A 24,719-nucleotide genomic window follows, 5' to 3' on the forward strand; every position below is an offset into this window, starting at 1 on the left:
TTGTTTGGTTTGGTTTCTTTGGTGAAGTATGTGGGAGTTGTCTTTAACTCCAGCCAGGAAAGCTTATGAAAACTTAAGAAGTGAATGAATTTTATCTTGTTCATTGATAATTGAATATGGGGACCCCTGGTGGCCTAGTGGTTAGCATGCAGGACTCTCACTGCTGCGACCACGGGTTCGAATCCCAAGTCCCCCGGGCAGATGGTAGCTCGTTAGCCCTGTGAGGCCATCCATCTATGAGAAGGTCACTCTAAACAAACCTACGTCCTGAGGACCTCACTGCCATTGTCCAAGCTTGCTTGGCCCCGGCAGATGAACCTTAGGATTAAAGGGTGGGCTCAGTTCAGCGCAGGCTGTGTCTCACCTAAAAAATCCATTGCGCAGGCTGGAAAGGTAAAAGACCTTTCCCCAAATCTTCGTTCGCGAAGACTGGCCATTATTATTATTATTATTATTATTAATTGAATACCATGATTAAGTGCTGAGTGCTGGGCAACCATTGTTGCGTCAAATTAGTGCTTTCACTGCAATTCAGCATGTGATCTGACTTGTGGTGTGTGCTTGTGTAAGCCTAAAACTGTCTGATATACAAGTGTTTCTGCAGATTCACAGCTGAACAGATTAATTTGAAGTTGCCTTCACAGTTGAACACACTTTGATGGTTTATTTTGCATTCAGTGTGATTATTAATTGCAAACTTGATAAGATCCTCACAGTAATCCTAACAGCCATTAAGTCATGTGATTGAGAGAAAAATGGGATAATGATGATGCAAAAATTATGCATCAAATGCTATGGAAACTTAAAAGATTATTGCACAGAAAAATTCCTTCACAAAAAAAGTATGAATTTATTGTATTCCTATACAGCAACATTTTATTTGTATATGCAAAATAGCTGGTGGCCCTGTGGGTCTAGGTTAATGCAACTGAAATGGAAATGGAAGGATCTTCATGCAAGCCTTCAAAGAATGCTAATTATTTCAAAGAATCCAGTTTTTTCTAATCAAATCTCATATAATACTCAATGTATTTTTCTGTTAGTTTAAGTTACAGCTTGGTATTTTAAATGGTGCAATGCACATTTTTTGTAATGACATCAAAAATAAGGTTGGTTCTTTAGGTTTAACAAACAAGATATACAAATGTGGCTGTAGTAGAAGTTAAGCTGTTGAATAATTCCATAAAAATTAGAGATTAGAACTTGAAACTGGGTTATCTGTTTCCTCTTTTGCTGATGTCTGCTTTGGAAGAGATACAAATTGAAATCTGTAAATAAAACTCTAAAAATACTTTTTATTATTTCAACAAAAATACATAATGCTTTTCCTTCTGATTTCTTTCTGCACATTTTCCTTCTAATAACCTTTTTTCTTGTGTAGAACTGGACAGAGACAAATCCATACCTAGAGGGATTTCTTTGGTAGCCTCCCGATAGAGCTCACTTGGTAATATTTTTAGCACTGATTGTGTAATCAGTACTACTCCTGTGCACAAATCTAATGTGGCCTTTAAAAGAAGTCATTTTTGGAGATAGGGAAGGAGTATGCATTTTTCACTGTTACATCACATATCTGTTTAAAAATATGTTTAGAAAAACGTTATGCTACAGACTGAAGGAAAGAGAGAGCACAGGAACATCTGTTATCCCCATTTACATTCATAGCTACATTTTTAATTTTTTTATCCAACTTCAACTTTTTGGCTCCTTTTGAGGCAGCATATTGCAGTGCAATTCTTCATGGTTCTTACTTTAATGCTGGCTTATAAATTCTGAAACCCAAATGGTTTGTATGTTAGTGGCTGAGTTGAAATGCTATAGAGTGAAGTACAACAACAGAAATACACAGTGGTCTGTATAAGGATGGTCAGCATCAAAACCCCTCAAAAGGTCCCTTTTGGCTCTTTAATTCACTTTCACCAAAAGGAGAGTATATATATTCCCTTGTAGAAGTGATTTAGTTTTGAAAGGATTAATTTTAACTGTTGATCAGAAATCAAAGTTTGAAAACCTCCATGTCACAGACTTTACATCATAAAAAAGTTGGGTTTGGTTTGTGGCCTTAAGGCTTTACATTTATCTAAGTCCTAAAATCTGTCACATTCCCTTGGTTTGTTAAATTTTATGCTGATCCACCCATTTCAGTAAGATTTTTTGTTGTTACCATGTAAAGAATTATAGTTTTTTGGGGTTTCTTAATACTGCTTCATGCTGAATCTGAAAAAAATGTGTGAAGGTGACAACAGTATTTTAAATAAAGCAACAAAGGAAGAAATAGTAACTTCCTGTGAGCAGCTTGGGAAAAGGCATTTTCATATTAGCAAATAGTTAAGATATGTGGATATACATCACTTATTTCAAGTGGTATAATATTCCTGAATGCTTTATGCTAAGCATACTCTTAAGAACCCTTTATTATTTCCCAATCATCCATAAACAGGAGGTACCAAAATTTCTGAAATTTTTTAATTTTGACCTTACTAATTTTATTTTACTTCATTCCAGTTAATTTGAACTCATGTCAAAAACAGTTTCATGTAAAGGTATCACTGTACACGTAGTGTTGGGTCTAGTTGAAAAGTAATGCACGTTGTGTCTGAGCCTCAGCATCACTGAGACCTGGTGGTGAGATGTTGTGTATGAGGTGCACTGTAATTCATGATAGAGTCCAAGTCAAGGCCAGCACATCCAGATTATTTTTATTGCATATTGTTAGTGGTGGATGACAACAGAAAAGTAGCAATTTTTTCCTTGGTTGATTTTAAAACCAACTTGAGTACACTCAAGAAATAACATTATTTGATAGAACTTAGTTTGATTTTTCTGGTCGCTGTTTAAAGAACTTCTAACAAGTTCTTTACAGTTCTTCACTTGGACTTGTTACTGCTGCTTTTAAGAACACTGACAGAGGTGCACCAAGTTATGTACATCTTTTTACAAACAGTCTTCTTCAGAGTTCATGTTTGCTGCACTGTGATGGGGGGTTTTTGTATTTCACCCGGAGAAGTCCTGGCCAGGGGCATCTGGGCTGTAAATAAATTGTTCAAGGTTATTCAGAAACAAGGTATAATGAATCTAGAGTATTTCTATGTTATGGTGAAACTAGACATGGTTTGCTTCCATTTGTAGAGGTTTTATTTTCAAGTGTGGCTGAATGCAAAAGCATTTATGCAGCTCTTGGTCAGGAATTGTCAAGAACATCATGGATGTTTTCCTTCACTAGTTAGTTAGAAGGTTTCACCCTGTTCAGCAAACCTTGGAAACAGTTAACAAATCCTTTCAGCCTTCTCAAAAATCACAGGGAAATGAAACAGCTGGTTATTCATCATTCTTCCTTCAGCTCGTGGTTACTCTTCATTTGACAAAATTCACTGTCTCTGCACTGACGCAGGTGGATCGTTTTGCAGAGTACACACTGAGACTTTGCTGCTGAATGAGTTCTAACCTTTCAAACTCCCCCCCCCCCATTGTTTTGCACGTTTGAAGGTGGACATTTAAGCAATCCCTGATGTTGTTTGCAAAACATGATACTTCTGTCAGAACCACAAGCTAATTAAGGTATTTTTCTTTAGGAAATTCAACAAGAAACTGATATCCCTGAAAGAGAACTGGTTAGAGCCCTACAGTCCCTTGCATGTGGCAAACCAACACAACGTGTTCTCACAAAAGAGCCTAAATCAAAAGAAATAGAAAATGGTCATATATTTACAGTGAATGATCAGTTCACATCTAAGCTACACAGGGTCAAGATTCAGACGGGTAAGTGAGCTTTATGTTCTACTCTCTTGCAGTCCCAAAACTGCCTTAAAATTTCAAATTATCTTTTGCAGGATTGATGTCCATAGAAATAAAAGGAAGAGAGAAACGCAGGGGGGGTTTATATGATGATTAGTTGCATCAAAATGAAAACTCAAAACCCAAGAAAAGTATGGAAGTCAGTTAAGCCTTTTACTTTACAAAATTTGTAACTATCTCTTAAAGGAAATATTGAAATAAAAATAATTCAAATCAAATAATAAAATAAAAATTATGCTACTGATTGATTCAGAAATAGGAAAATTGCCTCATAAGTTGCTGTACTACTGTGAAAGTGAGTGTTTTAAGAGCAACTTTGGTAATTCACATGCTGTTTGTTACACATAATAGAACTTGCTGGGCTTCTGTGCAGCAGTTAAAACCCAGTAGTGCCGACATAGCTGACCCTGCACATACCTCTCTGTGTGAGTGGTGTCCTGACCCCCTTCACACGCATGCAGAGCTCTGCACTGGCAACACATTTATCACCTCTGGAGGCTTTTCCTGGTGAGCAGGAGCACAGCAGCCAAATTAAAGTAGATCGTGTGACAACTCTCTGAGCTTTAGCAGAATTCTGCTTTTTCATTTCCACTCCACAGATGTCTGTGAATGGGGAATATGGTTTGGGGTTCAAGATGATTTTAGAGCAAACTAGATAATTGTGGGTTTATCTTTCTGACATAAGACAGAAAAGTTCTTATGTGTATCTCTTTAAAGCTGATAAATAGTTGGGGCTATTGAGTGAAGAAGGGCAGGGGGAAAATGGTGTACCAGTGCAGGAGGAGGGCTTGGTTGTAATGATGCTTGGGTGAAGGGCAAAGAAAAGCTCGACCTAAGGGCAGAAATAAAACATAAATAGAAGAGAACAGAATACAAATAATATAGCTGAGTTGGAGAGGATAAAGTTGGACTATTTCTTCTGACTGATGAACTTTTAAAGTGTTTACTAGTTTGTGAAGTAAATTTTCAACCCTTTTTCTACTTCAATTGATTATTTGCTATATTAAAGAGAAAAATATTTAATGTGAGCATGAGGGTATGGGGGTTGGTGGTGCCTGTGCCTGTAAGAACATTTGAGTACTGTTCAAATTTTAACATACTAGTAATTAAATAACAGATTGTTATCTTGTCACTTGCTATCAAAATATGCCAGAAACTGTTAATATGTTCTTGTGGCTGCTTTTCATAAAAAAAAAATCAACTTTGAGAATGTCAAAACTCAGGAAAATATAACTTGATGTCTAGATGAAATAAACAGTGAAGCTAACACACAATGAAATAAATCTTAATTTTGCTAGCATAATTTACATTCTCTTTCTTTTCTTTAAGTTGCTGCCAAACAAGGAGAATCTGATCCAGAAAGGAAAGAAACAAGGCAGAAAGTAGATGATGACAGAAAACATGAGATAGAAGCTGCTATAGTTCGGATAATGAAATCTAGAAAGAAGATGCAACACAACGTGCTAGTAGCAGAGGTATGATTGTACTCAGTTTGGATATGGACTCGGGAATTCTTTTTGCTTTTCCTATGAACTCACTGAAGTTACACAGCTCTTACTAACGTGATTCTGAAAGGCCTTTGAGAGATGCTGTAGTTAACCTATCCTTTTTTTTTCCTCCCTGTCTTTCTGAAGATGTCTAAATCTTTACCCTTCACTTTAGGATGTACTTATGGGTATATCTGATTTCCCTTCCTCCTTTTAGTGCTATTATGATTTTAAATCCCTTGAAAAGCAGTTGACAACGAAAACTACTGTGCTTAACATGATTATTTTCTGCTTTGATCTTGTTACTGCCTTTTGGGTTCAGTTTTGAGAGATTTGAGTTCTTAGCAGAGAGAGAAATAATCCTTCTGCTTGTAACTCCTAAGTTCAGACAGCTTCAGGACAGTGGTAATTTTTAGTAACTTCAGGATTCTCAGGTTGTGACCACGCCTTTGTAGAGCTTTGAATCATACCCAAACATGAGCAAGCAACTTGGGGGACTGTCAGAAGTCTGCAGACTTCCTCTTATGCTTCATAGTTGTAGCCATCGCTGTCTTCATATATTTTTTTCTGATTATTGTGGTCTGTTAGGATACTTGAAGATCTTACTTGCCCCGTGATCTTATATTGTTGGTTTTTATTTTACATTTTAGGTAACTCAGCAGCTGAAGGCCCGATTCTTACCAAGTCCAGTTGTTATTAAAAAACGTATTGAAGGACTTATTGAGAGAGAATATTTGGCACGAACACCTGAGGATCGCAAAGTATACACTTACGTAGCATAAAATGCGTTCAGAAAATTTGATTTATTCTTGGACTATACTCTTCGCATGAACTGGGAAGTTCTTTTAAATCATTAATATTAAGACGACCATCTCTTCTATTAAATTACAATACATGTTCTAGACCATTCGGATCAAGCCTTTTACTCCTTTTGAGAGTTTTCAACCTGAATTGATTGAGCTTCAGGCTTTTCAACGTTATCCCTGTAGAGATCATCCTTACAATTCTTCGGGAAAATGTGAATGTGCCGCGTTTGTTTTCAATACTGTATGAAAACAGAGAAATAAAAACAAATTTAGAAAATACAGCTCATTTAAAAAAATAAAATTGTTGGAATTTCATTTCCCCAGATCTTCAGTGTTGATGTAAATGTGTTTCTGTAGTGTTGCTTAGCACTTCGCGCATTGTATAAGTTGGGTTTAAAAGAAACCACAAGTGGTAAGGCAAAATCCCCACTTATATTGCTCTGCTTCAAATGTTTCTTTAACTAGACATGTTTAATTTAAATACTTGGTAATTTTTTGAAGACCCGAGAAGACAACTTGAGCATGTTTCACTCTTCCAGCTGCACTCACTGTTCCAACAACATGAATCAGGAACTTCTGGGGGCTCAGAAAAGACCATAATAATTTTGGCTTTCCCTTCTGTAATTTGAGTTCTTCTGAATTAAACTCTATATTGATTAGGTTTGTTCTGGTTTCTTTATAGGAAAAAGGACAAGATTTTAGTGTGTATAAACTGTATAATAATTTTTGCTGTTGTACTCACTGCTGATGGTGGATTGTACAGGGCGATGTTTTTATTTCACTAAATGTAGACAAAATAAATTTAAAATAAATGGATTTAGTGTACACAAACAACTAATTCAAGTGTGTTAGAGTACAGGGTTGACAATCTTTTGGAACTAAATACTGTCCCCTGGGGAAATGTACTGGGATTATATTTTGTTAATAAACATCATAGATGGATCTGTAGCCCCAGGGCTTCCCATCATAAGTGCATATTTCAGGAGATTAAAGTGAAGCCAGCGTGCACTATTTGTTTTTAAAAACGCATTTTAAACATGCAATAAAAAATTGTTACTGCAATGAAATTTTTAGTTCTTACCCTGGAACTTTTTTTCTTCTTGACAGTGTGCTGCAAAAATAGATTAAAATTAGGAGTTTAGTGGCATCATTTTTCTTGTAGTTAGAAATTTTCAAGTCTGCATTGTACTGCAGTTTTTATTAAACCATATTTCTGACATTCCAATGCACATATTACATGGTTTTCCAGGTGTAGCTATTTTTCTGATTTAATTCAAAACAATATTTTTTGTCTTGGTTCACATTACTTTCATCCACAGATCTTGAAAAATATCACTGGGATGGGCTTTCCAATATGTAGAGCTGGAATTGAAACAAGAAGAAAACCTTGGTTGTAGAACATCGTGGATCTGCCAGAGCACTTCTTGATGAGCTGTATTAAGTGCGTGGGGCTGGTGCAATGTACCAGTGTGACTGGAGAGTGTTTTTCATGTGTTTACAATTTCACCCCTCTCCAGCCTGTTGAGATACAAATCCTGGGTATTGTTCAGGAGTAGGATATTTCTTCTGAAGATGAGGACTGGAATTAAGGTGATGTCTTGGCTTAACTATTCAGAAGCTTATTTTATGAAGCTTCAGTTTACTGCACACTCCCAACACACACACACAGTAGTTTTTGAGTCATCAGAGGGGGGAGGTGGCTGAGGGACCTTCCTACCCTTGTCCATCAAGAATTTTGCCCCCCAAAAAATCAGCTGGGCCATCAGCCCTTCTGGAAAGGTGTTTACTGGCCATTATTAAAACACCGGTGCCTCTGCACAGTATATGCAAATGTTCAATAGAGATGTTGTCATTGTTTAGCCAGTACTAAACAGGTTGGAACTGATTTGGGAGTTTGATTTTGTTAAAAATCTTCAGAAATGTCTTCCTTGAAATGTAACTCACTCTTCCATGTACGGTATGAAGGTTTTCTTTTATGCATATTTTATTCTTCAATAGCATGAATGTTGTGATATTGCATGTTCATGTTTTCCCATGTGCTTTTCAGGGAGAAATGGGTCCAAGTCCTTTCCCTGTGAAGCTTTTAGAGACATTAGTGTTGTGATTTAGGACAGGAGGACTTTGTCCTTTGCATTGCCATTGTACTTTTGCTGTGCATCAGCTGAACCTTCCTAACTCTGGTGGCTTTTGAAAGTGCTGAGCCTGAATGTCACAGGAATGACTGTATAATTACATGTTTAAAGGTGGTTTTTTACAAGCTATGTGGGCAGGAGTGTTTGCCAGAAGAACAGCAGGTGGTGATGGCTATGTTCAATAACAAATACTATGAGTATAGTTTCCACTGTAATGGAATTTTGAAGACACTATTCAAGAGGGGACTTGTGCCGAAGTCACTTTCTAGAAATGTGCTCTTTACCATTGAACAATGAGATTGTGATGCTGAGGACTGAAAGATGGACAATATGAAAACTCCAGTCCGAGAGAACATGACATTACTAGGACTCTGCTTCAGGTGAGTTTGATGTTTATGTGCTTGTATGTTAGTGGGATTTAATTTACAATCCATAGGAGAACTCTGTTATGCCTTATCTAATTTCATTTCCTTTCTTAGTTTCCACTTAAAACTTCTTTGTAATTTTATTAAAATTTCATTAGTAGGATTGTAGTTACATGTGTGACTGTAATTGTTAATAAATTTGCATTAGTGTGCAGTTAAATGTGGTAACAAGACTTGAATTTTTAAAAAGTAGATTTGGGGTTTTATAGCTGTTTGAAGATATGTAGGCATGCACTTTCCTTGTAGACAAGTTTATTTAAAAAGATTGAGAGTACTCGTCATTTACCATCATAATAAATAAGATGATCCTATGGATCCCTGATGGAGTTCTTGCTCTTTTCCCTGTTAGAGGTACCTTTACAGCTTTGATTTGCTCCTTGTGTCTCCTAGAATTAATCCATACAATTTCCCCATTGGCTACAGCACAAATGAATGCTAAGCATGTCTGCTAAGCAGACCAAGTCTGGGATGCTCAGCTGCTCCAGTGTCTCTCCCCACCCCCTTTCCTATAGACAACTTTGCCCTGTTGACCCTAAAGCTTTCAGTGCAATACAGTCTTTTCTCCTTACTGCTGCTCATTGAGAATTGGCAACTGATGTCAGATCTATTCCTGCACCTGTGAAAACAGAAGGATTGCACTAATAATGCCGGATGACTGAAGTATTTTTATTTACATGTATTGTAATCAAATTGTATAGTACCTGATAAGTGGCATTTATATGTATATATATTTATATATATATATATATATATATGGTAATAGAGCCTTTCACAATGCATAGTTTTGGGGATAAGCTTTCACAGACTTGGGGTTCCCCTTTTTTCAAAAGTAGCAAAAACTGGAGCTACTTGTGGCCTCTGCATGTCCGAAACTGGCCTGAACCTTTCTAGCTCAGTTGAACTCCTTAGCTCTGCTTTGTTCTTCATGGTGGTTAGAGGTGAGCTGGGCTTTCTTTTCCCTTTTCTTTCTCCCCCTTTCCCTTTTTATTCTTCTCCTTCCTCTTTACCCGTTTCTGTCCCCCCTTTTCCTTTTTTTCCCCCCTTTCCCTTTTCTTTCCTTGCCCTGACTAAAGCTCTCTTTTAAGCCCCCAGTAGCATCTTTAACAACCTGCTCCTGTAGTTTGTGTCTCAAAACTTTTAAGAATGTGTTTTGGAATAGCATGGATGGGGCAGGAAAAGGAACTTCTCTTCCCATGTACTATGACATGTTTAAAGATGAGGTAAATGAGGACTGAGAGTTAACATACAAGGCATCGGGTGATGAAACAAAACACTGTTAGATCTGTAATTTAGTCTGAAAATCGTGACTTTTCAATCTAGTTCATGGGGCACCTTCTTAAGTTATAATGCCAGATTTTATTTCTTGAATATGTTCCTTACAAGCTGAAAAAAACTTTGAGACTTCCAAGGTATGTGGATTAGTTAGCAGTGATAAATATAGTTGTTATGTTTATTATTTATTATCTACTTATTTATTTCGCCTTCTAGCTACTGTAAACACACCTTTGGAAAAGTGTTGCAGAGTTGAGTAACCTGTGAGATTTAGCATGTAATGAGAGTCTTGTGTATCCTGAATTTGGAGTGGATTTTAAAAAATGAAAAATACTAACAACACTGTCTAGGCTGAAATCCTGGTGCCTTGAGCTCTGTAGTTCCAGTAGTTGGTCTGCAATTATATATAACAGGACTTGGGCTCACTAGTTAATGCCTTCATAAGGAAACATGTATTGTGGAAATCAGCGAGGGATTTAGCCCTCCCAAAATGAGTATTTCCCAAACTCTTGAAAATAGGGTATCTCCTGTGCATGTTTCATGTTTTCTGAGTGAAGCATTTTAATAATGAACTATGATTTTTTCAGTAGTATAGAGGCTCTTAACGTCAAGTGCTGCACTGGGCAGAATCACACTGACACTGCAGGTTGTTCCCCAGGTCCATCAGTCAGCAGTGAGCAGCTGGTCGGTGCCCTTGTGATACTCACAGGGCACGGGCAGCACCCAATACACTAAACAGAGTTACCCTCTGGATTATTTAGCACTGAGCCTTTGTGAGATTCCTGTGATGTGTGTACTCACCACAGGTGCTTCTCTCCTGCTGGTGCTGCACAACACTGTTTCCTGCGAACAGTGCTATAACAACAGCACGTTGACCAACACCACTGCTGTTTGTGTCCCAGCCTCAGCTGGGAAACAAGCCTGCTGACGTCTGCAGGAATTCCTCCCAAGCCCCAGACTGCATGATTTAGTGCTGGGTGCTCTGTGAAGAGAGATCCCAGTCGCTTGTTCTCTTGAAGAATTTGCTACTCACTGCGCTCCTGGATGAAGCTGGGAATTGTATTCCTCCAGGGAAGCAGATTTCACAAAGAAGCAAGTATAAACTCTAGTTCTAGGAAGCCTGGATTCAAATTAAGGTGTTAGTCTTTTCTGAGCTGAAATGCAGGTGAGGGAGTAATGTCTGAAACTGCACCACTCTGCACTTGTCTGGCAGTTGTGATATAGAACAATATCAGTATGGAATATTTTACACTCAATCTGCTCAGCTAATAATGGCATCATAAAATGAAGAGCAACGGAAAAAAATTAGCTTTTAGCTAGGAATTGGTGAATAATAGACAGAAGAGAGTGAAAATACTATTCCAAAGGGTAGAAGATAGGCTCCAGGTTCTCAAACCACTGCACTTTTAAGCATTTTTAGCTTCTTTGGCATGTTCTGCACTTCAGCTGCAGTAGCAGGTATGCTCTGAAAATCCATGGATGTGGTCTTATAACCCCTGAGACAATTAATGCTTTCTGTCCAGGTAGGCTGTTAGGATCATGTTTAGTCTGGTGGATTTTTTTTACCCTCTTGTTTTTAATCTTAGTTATTCATTTATTCTCATTAGGTTAGCACGTGGAATCTTGGTTGTGACCACATTGTATTTATCCTGGATGCGGAAAGCCACAGCATTAGTCCTTGCTTTGAGGAACTTAGATGTAAATATGATAATGTAAATGTCTGTGTTTTTACAACCTTTGAAATTAAGCCAAGTTTTTCAAGGACAGCCCAGCTGTTCTAGGGAAGTACATTCACAAACCGGTGTATGACAGCATAATATTTCTCCCTCATTCCACACTAAGGCAGTGAGGTTCAGGCAGGTACTTCTGGTCCTTCAGTCTTCTCAAACACAATCTGACCTTTCTTTTCACAGGTTTTGCCTGCAAAGAAAATCTTGCCAATGTGGTGTGACTGTAACTAACGCAGCAATATCTGCCTGGGTCTCCAGACAGCCTGACAGTCTGCCTGCTTTCTTTCAGCAGCTGTTTGTCCTAAAGCTGTTAGGGAGAGGTGGGTTTGTTTCACCTCCTTGAGGCCTGGAACTACTGACCTGGATTAGCTGTGGACAGGATCAGGAAGTTATCTGGAGAGGTGGTGGTCTGGGAGCCATGTAGTCCTGTCTGCCTCAGGAGAAGCTGTGAGGGAGTGAAGGGGGATCCACCAGTAGATGCAACTTCATCCCCTGTTTATGAATAGCCTTTTAGCAGTCCTGTTCTTGGGAGGAAAAAATCACAATGGGAAGTCCTGAAGTCCTCAAAGTAATGCCACATTTGAGCCTGGTGGTGCCTTACTATGGCTCTTGATTTTATGTGCAGCTTTTCCTGTGCAAAGTTTGCTAGAACATGCCCCAAATCCCAATAACACCCGAGCTTCTTAGACCTTGAGAACCACTTTGCTAATACTTGTTGGATGTTTGGAGCTTGCTTCTTTTGAAATTCTGTTAAAGATGAGGCTAATAATCTCCTGCAGCTCGTCTGTCACAGCATTTGGTATCAACTTAATTATGCAAATCTTCAATTCCAACATAATGTGGGATCCAGGCCAAGATTGGGGGTTTTTAATTAGAATTTGGGGTGGTTTATTCTCTATCTCAGGAAGGTTGTCTTCAGGAAAGGGAGTAATTAGAAGCCTTCACACTGTGTAGGTCAGACTTGTTCCTTAAGCTGGAGTTGGCCGTGCTGGCGAGCTCTCCATCTCCTGGGGACCTGCTCTTGTTAGCGCTCGGCAGGAGCAGCTTCACTCGGCGGCGGCTGCTGGCCTTCCAAGAATTTTGCTTTGAGTTGTCTTCAGCAATGCTAAATGTTAAGCTGATTAAACAAACACTTTGCTGGGCCCTGCAAGTCTCGGTTTTGTTTAGATCTGCCTGTTTTCTTTTTCTGGAAAGTTTCTAATTGAGGTGTAATTTATATAAAAATTGCTGGGTTAAATCTTTCAGAATTGAGTCCCTGAAGCAAGGCACTTATATCCACATGTAGGCAAGCTGACTCCCACTTTGTGCCACACTGACCTGGACCTCATCAATGTATGTAAGTGTCTGAAGGGAGGGTGCCAAGAGGATGGATCCAGGCTCTGCCTGGTGGTGCCAAGCACGAGGACAAGAAACAGAATGCAGAATCTGATGCACAGGAAGTTCCACCTGAACATGAAGAAGAACATTAATGTGTGAATAACTGTGCACTGGAACAGGCTGCCCAGAGAGAGTGTGGAGTCTCCCTCACTGGAGATGTTCCAGAACCATCTGGATGCAATCCTGTGCTGTGTGCTCTGGGCTGACCCTGCTTGAGCAGGGAGGTTGGACCACGTAACCAACTGTGGTCCCTTTCAAATTGAACCATTCTGTGATTCTGCAATCTCACTTTGTTATCAAATACTCATTTCTGATATAACCTCCACTTGGCTCATTATGTTTAATGGATCCTGGTTTGGGTGCATGGAGTGCTTTGGGGTTTTTTTGAAATATTTTAGACAAACTGAAAACTGAGGAAAAATGGATCTGTCTGCAAGTGCCCTGTAACTGGCTGAGGACACATAGCCCAGATTTGGGGGAGCTGAATACAAAGTCAGTCAAGGACATGCAGGGCCTTTTAATTACACGCTTTTTACTAATAGAAAGTTATCTCTGTGTCTCAGTGCTCTGTCAGCCTTGCATTTGCCCCAAAGTTTGTGTTGCTTGAGGATAACTTCTCTGCTTTACTTTTGTTAATGTAGTCACTAAGTGTATGTACAGGGAAAACATGGTTTAATCCTGGATGTCCCTCTGACAGCGTGCACTGTAGTGACAGGGGGACACCTGTTCCTCTGCCTGCTGAGGCTGAGTGTTAAGAGGAACCTCTCTCATATTAGTTTACATTTTATCTCCTATGAGTCTTGAAACTCTACCTTGTCCGTGCATCTCCCAGCGTAGTGTTTCTCACGGCAGGAGTCTCCAGCCGCAGTGTCCCGGCGATGGGAGGAGTCGCAGCCTGTGCCGAGGTGCTGCCAGGCTGGAGCTGCTCCCAGCCGAGGGGCAGCGCTCCCGTAGCTCGGCGAGGTAAGACAGGCTGCAGCCTGCAGCAAGCTCCCATCACCTTCTCCCCTTTATAACTGTACTTTGTTTCCTTTTATTTTTTGTGTGTGTATGTGCTTGGATCCTGACTCACAGCGTGTGGTGGAGCTCTCTCTGTATTTTCTATGTCTGCTGACAGACCCTTGCTGGATTCCTGCTTTTTTGATAGCTGGTTAAAAGGAAGAGACAAGAATCATTTGGGAGAGAAGTCTACTTAAATAAAAGCACTAGGTTAGATGAGGTTTTGCTCTTTCGATCATTGGTTCCTTACTTTCCTCCAAAGTGATCATGAATTGGAATCACAAGGTTTGGAGCCAGACGTAAACTCTTTGGAAAGATTATTGTAGTTCAGTAAGGCCTTAATCCTGATTTTTGTCTCAGTACTATGTTGTACATAATTGTCATCTAGCAGGTTAATTTAGTGGTTCTGTCCTTGTTATAGGCAGAGCTTGAGACTGGTGTAAAACAAAAAGTCTTCTTTTAAAAGAAGTTAGGAAGCCCAAGTCATGGCATGTATTTAATGAGGCCTTCTCCCAAGGTGCTCTAGGTAATTCATACCCAGTCTCTCTCAAGTTAATTATGTTCTAATAATCCTAATAAAGTACCTTCCTTACAGATGTTACTATGAACTTATTAAATCCTGTGATGCATCATCAGTCTTGGTGGTGTGAGCTAGAGCAAAGGGCTGAGCAGCAGAGAGGGCGAGCCACAGCTTAAGAATTCATTATGAAAAGGAATTTTTAATTATTTTGCTGTGCCTTTCCACGGTAGTATTTTAGACGTACAGCAGACAGTGTTCTCTGAGCCTTCACACAATAAAGTGTTTGCTAGTTGTTTACATTTGGACTTTATTTTGTGCAGGGCTTACCAGTATATGTATTAGTGCTACATACTTTGTATTAGTATATTAGTACTCATATTTGACTACTTCTTACACCAAGCTGGACTGCCGCAGCAGCTTGCAGTGTGTTCTGCTTTGTTACCAGTCACTTTCATGTGGGAATGGGGCTCCAATATATTTTTTTGAGTACCATATCAGAATTATCCTCCCCTCCTCTCCTCAGCAAAGTGACTTCTCACATAAAATTGCACTGCTATTTTTCTAATCTCTTGAAGAAATCTTTCTTGGCGTGTTCTGTTGGTCACTATGAATAATGTGCTTTTCCGTTTGGCAGCCAAACTGGAATGCTGGGGGAAGGGGAAGCAGAAAGGAAGTCAAGGACTCGTTCCATTCAGGGATCGGAGTGAAATCAGCACTTTACTTTTCTAACAAGATCCAGCAAAAGCCAACACTTTGTTCTGATGGCAGTCAACCCTTTTCCACCCAAGACCTCCTTGATGCCTCTGAGAAAAGCAGTGGACTCACCAGGCTGCAGCAGTGAGGGCCATGGCACTCTGGCTTTATCCCAAGGTTTAGGGGCCAGGGGGAGCCACGGATTGGAGATAAAGTGAGAACATGAGAATACCCTTGCCCGAGGCTGAGGAGCGTGGATTTGATCCCTTTCCCATGGGCATTTAGACGGCAAAGCAAGTGGAGGAAGAGCAGAGTGCTCCTGTGCCAGACGGTGTTTAGGGTGGGTGGTGGGGCTGCCCTCCTTTGAGGGAGGATCAGGTAAAGACTGAAGTGCAGTTCATCGCATGCTCCACATGATAGGAGTGGTGGCTACTCCTGACCTGGAGCTGCAGGAGAGCTGAGAGCCAGGCCTAAAGCTGTTCTCCAGTCAGCTCCTTCAGACAGAGTTCAGAGTTGAGATTGTTTCCCTGTCCCACCCCAGCAAGCACAGAGGAAACAGATGGTGGCAGGGATCAGGATTTAACCCTTTTTCGGGAATAGTCTCAGTGTTTTGGCTCTCGTAAAATGTGGTGATTATCGAAGTGGTTGGCAGCTACAGGAGACACGCTGCTCACCTTCAGCAGTCTCTGTGGGAGGCACCAGCCCATCTGGAAAGCAATTTGGCTCCCTGGCTACGGTGGGAGCTGGAGAGAGATTCGGTATGTGCATTGTTCCCTAACCCCCACCCCTCCCGGCTCACCAGCCCTTACTCCTCACGGCTGCTTTGCAAGGGTTCACGTTACAAATCCTTTATCACCTTCACCACAGGGCTGTAGCTGCCCCCCCCCGGGATTTTATCCAGCGGATTGGAGCGGGGACGGGGCTGCACAAGGAAAGCTGCACAAGGAAAGCAGCGCATTGCCATGCGAGGGAGCAGTTCGCAGGAGGAGGAGTGACAGGGTCCTCAGCTCCGTGGGAGAAGGGGGAATGCAGCGCAGGTACAGCCCTGGTGATCACAGGGGTGATCACCTGGGGAGGGAGCAGCGTGCAGGTGGGGGGAACCTGCTCACGGGAGCCTGTAGCTGCTTCCAGCTGCAAACCAAGCCCTGCAAAATTCCCCTTCACGTGCAGGAAGGCAGATGACTGCCTGCCCTTGCCCTGTAGCAGAGTTGATGAATCATTTCCTTTTCCATATTTTAGTGAAATTGTGTTGTTCAGAGCTCGTGTAGAGCGTTTTAATGTTTTGAGCACTTGCACTCTTTTCTTCACTCTCTTCCTGCAATTGTCTGAAGGCTTGATTTTTATTTTTTTTGTGTCCCTCCCAACAGGGTTGTTACTTGCTTAAAGTGTGGCAGGTGGGTGCAAATTAATTTTTTTCCTCATTTTCTAGACAGTCTTTTTTATTTTCATTGTACACGGGTGTCAGTGCAGTTTTTAAAGCATAAATGTGAGATTCTACCAGTGAGAAGGATCTCCATAAAGGAAACCAAGGCTGTGCTGCTTGTACTTTTAGACCTTGGAGATTTTGCTCACTTGAATATGAAGTTAGGGTCATATTAAAAAAAAAATAGTCCAGAGTTTTGAATAACAGACTTATTAATGCTGGGAGTTCTGCACAGGGAACCACTGCTTTGTGTGCTTGGCTGTTTGAGAGGGAAGTTGGCATATCAGCAGAGAGAGATGTGCTGCTCTTAATTAGAAGGAGCTGGATACACCATCAGAGGCCCTGTTTTTGATTTTAGTACTGGCTGCAGCAGGAGCAGTAGTGTATAGGAAATGGGGGCTGGCTTGACTTGTGTGTGTTGCTCCTGGTTTAGCAAATAAGGAGATGAAGGGAAAATGTGATTTATTGTCCAGTCACTAGAAGAAGCCTGGAAAGAGGTGTATTTTCAGCATTTCTGTTGCAGCTTACACAGTAAGCTAAATGAAGTACCAATAAGTAAACCCAAAGAGCAAGGAAAAAAACCTTGGGCTTTGCTTAAGGTTGCTGATTACATGGGTGTCTCAGCATTTAAAAAAAAAAAAAAAGTGCACTGAAAGGGAGAAACCTGGTAACCAGCTTCTATGGGCTATGTACAATAACCCAGGACCTGGATTCCAATTAAGCAGCGAGCTACCTGTGTTGTGAAGGGCGTAACTAGGAGTCCAGGATTTTTCCCAAAGCTCCTCTTTCCCAAGGCTGATCCATATCTGCCCTTATTGTTATCTGTTGTGTTCACATGGTTGGCTTTTTTTCTTTTGTTAGTCTGCTTTCCTTCCTCTTTTTAAAGAATAGCTTATCTGTATGCCCCAGAAGGGTGTGACTCACAGAGATCACAGGCCTTTTACAATGAGCCAGAGCCAACCTGCTGACTACAAGAGAATGTGCTGAGGGTTTCAGCCATGAGTGCCATGACTGTACTGGGATGCACACTGGTGGGACTCGGCCGGATCAGGAGCGTCCACTTCCACTGCCGACAGGCAAGTCCACCCACAGCACCACCCTGTCCTGGGAAAGCTCTGCTCTGGTGTTTCAGTGCTGTCCATCTCTGCTGCCCAGCACTGTGAGGGACAGGGGCAGCAGGACACAGAGCTGTGTCTGGACACTTTGGTCATGTGTATACACAGTGACCAGAGCTCCAGTCCTGGGAGTCAGAAATGACCCTTCACCTGAGCTGTGATGTGACGTGAGTGACCTGGGACCACTCACTTAATGCCTCTTCACCTGCCACCTCGTGCACGTTCGCTCTGCTTACCCCTGTATTTCATTGGGTTGTTGCAAAGCCAGTAGAAGTCTGAATTCACTCTGTTCAAGTCTTAGAGTGCACCCTTGTACAGTAGTAGGAGAGGGAAGGTACCGATTTGACTGGTTTTATTTTTCTGTCAGGAGGCTTTGCAATGGATGACGGAGCAGAGTCTCTGATGACTGTGCATCTTCTCGCCCATTTGGGACACTCATTTCTGCTGCAGCAAACTCTGGATCGGCTTTTGGAGTGGATCTGCCTGGACATTCGCCTTTTCCTGGTGTCTGAGCGAATTACTCCACTGAAATACTACGAGAGATATCACAGGAGAAACTGCGGCTTTCCCGGAATATCTGTTCTCCTCTTTCTACACGAGGACTTGGGAGAAGAACGGATTTTCCAGGTCCATGAGCAATTCCAGCATCCACCGTGGCGGTACCAGTGTGCCCAGATTACTAACGGGCAAAGCCACCCCTATGCCTCAGCTCAGCAGGACTTCTACACCCTGGATGACCGGCTGCCTGTGTGGGGCATCAGGCGGGTGCACTGCGGCCCCGAAATCCTGCGTGTCACCCTCTACTGCAGTTTTGATAACTATGAGGATGCAGTGAGGCTCTACGAGATGATCCTGCAGAAAGAAGCAACTGTGCAGAAAAGTAACTTCTCTGTTTTCATGCTGCACACAACCCAACACGTGGCCGTGCAGCTCTGCCTGAAGCAGCTGCCCATCGGGGTGGCTGCTGAGCCCAGGGACTCGTCAGCCTTGCAGTTCAAGGTGCAAGAAATCGGGCAGCTGGTGCCCCTCCTGCCTAACCCATGTGTTCCTATCAGCAGCACCAGGTGGCAAACACAGGACTATGAAGGAAATACAATTCTGCTTCAGGTATGTGTCTGTGGTGCTCTGACAGGAGGGTTGTTTTTTTTGTTGTTGGTTTTTTTTCAAGGAAAGCAGGACTGGTTCAAAATGGAAATTATGATTTTGCTTGTCCATGTTTTCTTTTGAATTTGTGAGTGCAGTAATCAGTGTCTGCCAGTGCTGTGATGCTTTTAATAAATACAAGCACTGAGCCTTGAAATGTTTTTATACTGTTAAATTAACCTCATTACTGCTTGCTTGAAATGGAGAGTATTAATGCTTTTTAGAGCAGGCTAGAATAACATCTTCCCTGCCTCAGACAAATGATCGTAGCAGCCTAGTCTTTTTCTGACAAGTCATTGCAGCATAAATGTTTTTGAAAGCAGATTTTTGGCATCGAAAACCAGAAACTTTTTAAGTATAGTGTTGATACAACATCGCCTGTAATAGATAGTGTGAGCTCATGAGCGAGTTGCAGTTGGGCAAAAGTGCTGAAAAGATGTATCACAGGAAATCTCTCCCTTTTCTGTTCAAGTGTGCAGCCCAGGGGTTATATGAATACAAGTAAATAAAAAGACAAAGTCTGTGCTGAGATGATATGTAGGAGGAATTATACATGTGAGCAGGAGGGCCGTTTAGCTCAGTGTGCTTTCTTTCAGTCTTAACAACCCCTCCCACCTCTCATTATTTTTCCTTGTAATTTGGGTTTTAAATTATTTGCCCGTGCTTTTTCTTTTTTCTTCCAGGACTCATCTATTACAGATAAAGTTAATTTCTCTGTTCAGCCTATTTTTATGCTACTCTGAACACTAATCCTCAGGGCAGTCCTTGCTGCCTCGTTCAGTATCACTTTATAAACCAGTTTTTCCCCCTCTGGGGCTGGACAAGGCCCTGGGCATCTTCACGAAGCTTTGAAGTCCTGCCTGGAGCAGGGGACTGGGCCAAGTGACCTCCAAAGGTCCCTTCCTAAATTACTCTGTGGTTCTTCCTGCTGTAGATGCAAGGTCTTTAAGCCGACAGTTGTACATGAATTCACTGGCAGGAAATTCAGAAGTTTTTTTGGGATGTAGCCATGCTGCACTATGCTCCTCACAAATGAAGGTGTAACCCACTTGAACTTGAGGATGTATCTTGTGTCCATGCTCCATGCATCAGGCTGGCAGCCTAGTGTGTGACATTTTATTCTGCAACTCTTCGGCTCATACCGAAAATCTTTATTCTAAGTACCTGCAATTTACCCCCCTGCCCCAAATTTCTGTCATGTTGCAAAGGGTGTGCTCATGGGCTCCACATGGAGTTGTTATTCCCCCCTGACGCCAGCTGTGATAACTTCTTTTCAAGGGTTTATGTAGACTCCCCACGAAAAAGTGAATTTTTTGTATCCATACTTTGGCAAGGACTTCCCCAGGTCTGCTGCCACCTTTCTTTAGCTGGAACTGGCTCCAGCTGACTTCATTTCGTGGCCTCTTCTTCTTGCATTATACAAGATCTCTCAGTTTCTGCAGCTGGCTCATAGTGTTTTCTCCTCTCCCTCCCAAACGGGTTTTTGTCCAAGGTTTGAAATGCCCATCTTACCTGATTGTTTCTTTACCATGCTTGCAATTACCCTTGTTGTCCATTTCTGATCATTTCCAGCTCCATAATGGTCTGTTGTGGCTGCAGGTGGTCCTGCTCTGGGACCAGAGCTGCTTCATGCATAACAATGTTCTCCACTCTGCTAGGAATAATTCTAAAGATTTCATTTGCTTTCTAGACTGCTGTCAGGCACTGGACTGATGCTAACACAGAGCTGTCTGTCACAAAGATGAGAGCCCAGTTACAGTCAGCTCATGACCCAACATTTTGTATGTGAAGCTGGGGTTGGTTTTCTCCATGTGTATCATATTATCTGCGTTGTTTCATCTGCCATTTCTTAGGCTTGCAAGACTCCTGTGCTGTTCTAGTGGGGCTCTGACTGACTCACGCTGCAGGTGACCCCAGCATGGTGAGGCTGGGCGAGAGCATCATCACTTAGTCAAGCTACAACTATATGTTAACAGGGATCTCTCTGAATTTTCTTCAACAGGTTCAAAACAGCTCCAAGTACCTTGAAGCAAACATTGGGCTTTCCCATCAGCATAATAATACGGGCAGTAGAAAAATCCTGCAGGACTTTGTCCCAGCCCCTCTCCCTGTAACGCACGGAAATCCTGGGCGGAGAAGCCAGGAAGTCAGAGCTGTGAAGGGTAAAACAAAATCTGACCAAAATGAAGTCCTTGCTCCTGAGCAAGCCGGCGGTGACCTCCACAGGCACCTCTGCTCTTCCCACAGTGTTCCAGCGGGCCAGTGGCGGTGGGATGCCCCGTCCCTGCGCAGGCAGGTGAGCAGCAGGATGCGGGATCCTCCCCAGGAGAGCCGCCGGCGGCGGCGGGCGACAGAGACCAACGTGGACACCGGGCTCGCCGTGGTGAGTCCTGTGAGTGGCCGCTGCCCACTGAACCACTTCTCCAGGGCCCTGCGGAGCAGCCTCCTGCAGCCGCAAGCCCCCACAGATGGGGCCGGCAGTGCTCTGCCCTCCCAGGACAGGACCCAGCTGCCGTGTGCTGCCGCCGAAAGGAGCCAAGGAGCAGGGCAGAGAGCTCTGGGCTTCCACTCGCACACACCACAAGCCAGTCCTGCAAACAGAGCAGAGGACGAGGAGGAGGAATTCTTTATATGACTGAAAGCAAACATGCCAGATGGACTCATCCTTCCCAAATGACAGCAGAGCACTTTTGGGCATACTGTGCCTCCCTGTGCTGTGACTGCTGCTGCTCAGTGTACCCCTGTAGCTGTGACATCTCAGTAGTGGATGCATCGAGATAGACACTAACTTTCCATGGACAGATGTTAAGGAGGCTGGAGGCAAAGCAGGAAAAACAACACTGTATTTACATAAAGTTTTGGGGTTTTTTTAGTGCAGAACAGATTAGGGGATTATTGTGCAATGAATAGGAATAAGCCATATGACTCCTAGAGCTGTTCTAAGATGCTAAAAGATAGCCAGTGACATCTTCAGATGGGGTTTGAAGGTGCAGTTTCCCTGAGCTGCCCAAGTAGCTGGATGCCCCCAGCCAAGGGGACTCATTCTGCCTTGCCAGGACATATTGAGACAAGGTAGTGGCATGGTCACAGTGGTTATGCTGATTTTCCTCTGTGTTCCTTCTCACTTCCCCTCTTGTTGGTATTTAAAATCTACCAATGTTGTCAATTTTATGCAAGATGTGAAACATAGGAATGTTTTTCTAAATATTTTTCAAGAAAAACATTTCTAGTGAGATCTTTTCCCCAAATTAGCACAGCACACACAAAAAGCAAACGCTTGCAGAGAAGTGCCAATAAGACCTGCTGTTGCCTATTCATATGACACTTAGCAAAATAAACCCAGCAACAGGCCAGGCTTTGTTAGACCAGTGTGCAGTTATCAGCAGGCAATCCCAACTGGGTTTTAATTAACAGAAGACAAGAGAAATTAAGAATCTTGGAGAGAATTGCTGAGTGCTGGAGAGTAAAAAGGACAGAAGAAATGAAGTAATGTTTCAGCAACAGATGCTGAAATAACTCTCATCTTGATCAGCAGTTTTCTCAAGTAGGATTAAATAAATCCCAAAGGAAAAGAGATGGGGAAAATATGATAGAGAAGTGAAATTATTCAAAGAAAAGCCACATCTGATAATACTTATCTTCCAAAGAGTACAATAAACAGGTATTTTCTCCTTTAAATATATCTGAATTCGGCTTTACACAAAAATGTGAATTTCTTTGGAGAGTGCCTTCTCATCACCTCTTGGCTCAGAACTCAAGTTTGACAGGCAATGGCTTCTTGTGGCCTGAGGAGAAGCAGGGGGTGATGGGCACCCTTCCTGCAAGGGGGTTCCACACAAAATTATGGGTATTTACATGTACATGTGCCAGCTGGGGACAGCCTGGGCTGCACTGCACAGCTTCCTTACCTGCCTCTCTGCTGCTGGTGGGACGTGCAGCCCTGTGGGGCTGGAGAGCGATGCCATTGCTGGGTGTTAGCTCAGGATTTGGGAGGAGTTTGAAGGCACAGCCAAGTTGGTCTGAAGAGCTGTGGGGGATATAGGGCAGTCCCCACTCCAGGCCTCCATGCCCTCCCAGCTGGTGGTGCCTTGCAAGTGATGCTCAAGTATCCTTTGACCTGGGGACCAAAACCTGCAGAACAGGACACTTAGTTCACTGGACATTTACAAACACCCCCTCCATGTTTTCACGAGCTCTGTAAGAATTTTGGACTTTTTAATAAATCATACTGTGGCATTTTACATCTACAAGGGTGATTATTTAATCTTATCTAGAAACGTAGCCAGGGCTTTTCAGAGCTGGAGAAAATGTCTGGTCAACCAGGGAGGCAGCCAAGAAGCTGCCAGCCAGGTGGGCTGGCTCTCTGGACTTCCTCTTGTGTGTGTGAGAGAGGGCTGGGAGGGACAAGGAGAGAGGAGGGGGGCTGGAGCAGGGCAGTGATATCTAAACACGGGGCTACAGCCCTGATAGTGAGCACAGACAGGGTAGTCATGAATTCAGGAGTAAAGCCAGAAGTGGGATTCCTGGGAGAAACAGCTTGAAAGAGATATTTCATGGCCTTCTCTCTACTCTCTCATGCCAAAGGTACTTCAGGATGACTGTTTAGCATAATCTTATTTTACCTAAGAGAACGAGGGTGCTTAACATGCACCTTCAGGTCAGAATCTTGCATAGGGGAAATACTCCATCATTTAAAACAGAAAAGAGGACAATGATACAAGTTTGACCTGCGTGCAATAGATCACAAGTGAAGAGCTTCAAGTTAAAGGAAAACTGCTCTGAAAATACTGCTTTTAACAGTGAGTGTATAAAATATATGTATTTTAAATACAGGATATACAGCATTTGCACTAGGTATTACACAGGCAGGTATGTGAGGTGTCAGAGGACACGATTACCCTGTGGCTGGATTCAGTATTGGAAGGCAAAGATTCACGTTTTTCAGACTGTTCATATCTCTGCAGACTCTATTTTATACTTCTTCCTTGCATACTGTGCCATTTCTTTCAGGTTTTTAAAAAAGGCTAATAAGGAGTGTGGGTTGGCAGGGGTCTGCTGGAGCTCTGTGTCCCAAACACCGAGCAAGGAGCCTCCAGGTAAGCAGCCCAAGTGGGTTGATGCACGAGGTGTGTGGGGCTGGCAAGGCTGGCAGTGAGCTCAGCTGGGGCTTCCCATCCCGTGTGCTGATCCCAGCAAAGCATGCCAGGGAAAACAGCCTTGGTGGGAAACTGAAGAGGGAGTTTTAAAAGTTACACTTAGAGGTAGGTATGGCATCACAACCCTGAACGAAGGGAAACATGGTGGGGTTTTACCTTTCGTATGTGTCATGCTTGATATAAATGATTCAGTCTGGTGGAAACGACTCTGACCTGGCTCTGACCTTTGGGGTAATGGTGCTGTGGGCACCAAGCTGCTTCCTCTGATGGACACCTTGATGGACAGCAGCCAAGGTGGTCAGTATTGGCTGACACCCTCTAACCAAGGTTTTAATTTTGAGGTGTGCACTTTGTGAGGGTGGTGGGCACCCAGTGATGTGTCGGGCAGTGTCACACCCAGGAGTGGGAGCATGATCCCGAGACTCCTGTGAGCCCTGCCCTGGGTAACCCCATTGCCAGGAGGGAACAGAGATGCTGCCATGGCTGTGATCACAAGGGGGAATGGTGAATAGTCCCAGTCCGAAGGGAAAGGCTTTTCTCCTGAGTCAGTTGCACAGTCTGGGTGATGGAGGGAGGAAATCCGTTCTTGCAGGAACAGGGTGTGTGCTGAGAAAGGGAACTGTGGGCAGCAGGGGTCAGAGGAAGC

General features: G+C 42.6%; 2 protein-coding genes across 3 annotated transcripts in view; both read left to right on the forward strand.

The window, feature by feature from the left end:
• The window catches only part of CUL3 (cullin 3), a 56,625-nt gene extending 49,878 nt beyond the window's left edge, over nucleotides 1-6,747 (forward strand). Inside the window, exons 14-16 of the mRNA XM_027686269.1 lie at nucleotides 3,573-3,759; nucleotides 5,125-5,270; nucleotides 5,933-6,747. Coding sequence (XP_027542070.1) covers nucleotides 3,573-3,759; nucleotides 5,125-5,270; nucleotides 5,933-6,064 — 465 coding nt within the window. The 3' untranslated portion in view covers nucleotides 6,065-6,747. The remainder of the gene's footprint in view (nucleotides 1-3,572; nucleotides 3,760-5,124; nucleotides 5,271-5,932) is intronic.
• Nucleotides 6,748-15,609: 8,862 nt separating this feature from the next.
• On the forward strand, nucleotides 15,610-23,158 carry FAM124B (family with sequence similarity 124 member B). 2 transcript variants are annotated; one of them, XM_027686246.1, is made up of 4 exons: nucleotides 15,610-15,994; nucleotides 16,604-16,630; nucleotides 17,521-18,881; nucleotides 20,920-23,158. In XM_027686246.1, exons 3-4 carry the CDS (start codon nucleotides 18,153-18,155, stop codon nucleotides 21,550-21,552), a joined length of 1,362 nt encoding a protein of 453 aa, XP_027542047.1. In that variant the 5' UTR covers nucleotides 15,610-15,994; nucleotides 16,604-16,630; nucleotides 17,521-18,152; the 3' UTR covers nucleotides 21,553-23,158. The 2 variants fall into 2 exon arrangements, with proteins under 2 accessions (XP_027542047.1, XP_027542048.1); XM_027686247.1 differs by having other exon boundaries at nucleotides 17,569-18,881.
• Nucleotides 23,159-24,719: the final 1,561 nt, after the last annotated feature.

The sequence above is a fragment of the Neopelma chrysocephalum genome, unplaced genomic scaffold (genome assembly GCF_003984885.1).
Source record: "Neopelma chrysocephalum unplaced genomic scaffold, ASM398488v2 Primary Assembly neopelma1_70, whole genome shotgun sequence".
NCBI lineage: Eukaryota > Metazoa > Chordata > Aves > Passeriformes > Pipridae > Neopelma > Neopelma chrysocephalum.

Bases quoted from the DNA above. Each gene is read 5' to 3' on its own strand.
- FAM124B (XM_027686246.1), top strand. From the start codon at position 18,153: ATGGATGACGGAGCAGAGTCTCTGATGACTGTGCATCTTCTCGCCCAT. The intron at 18,882-20,919 runs GTATGTGTCTGT...TTTCTTCAACAG, and splicing joins GAAATACAATTCTGCTTCAG to GTTCAAAACAGCTCCAAGTA.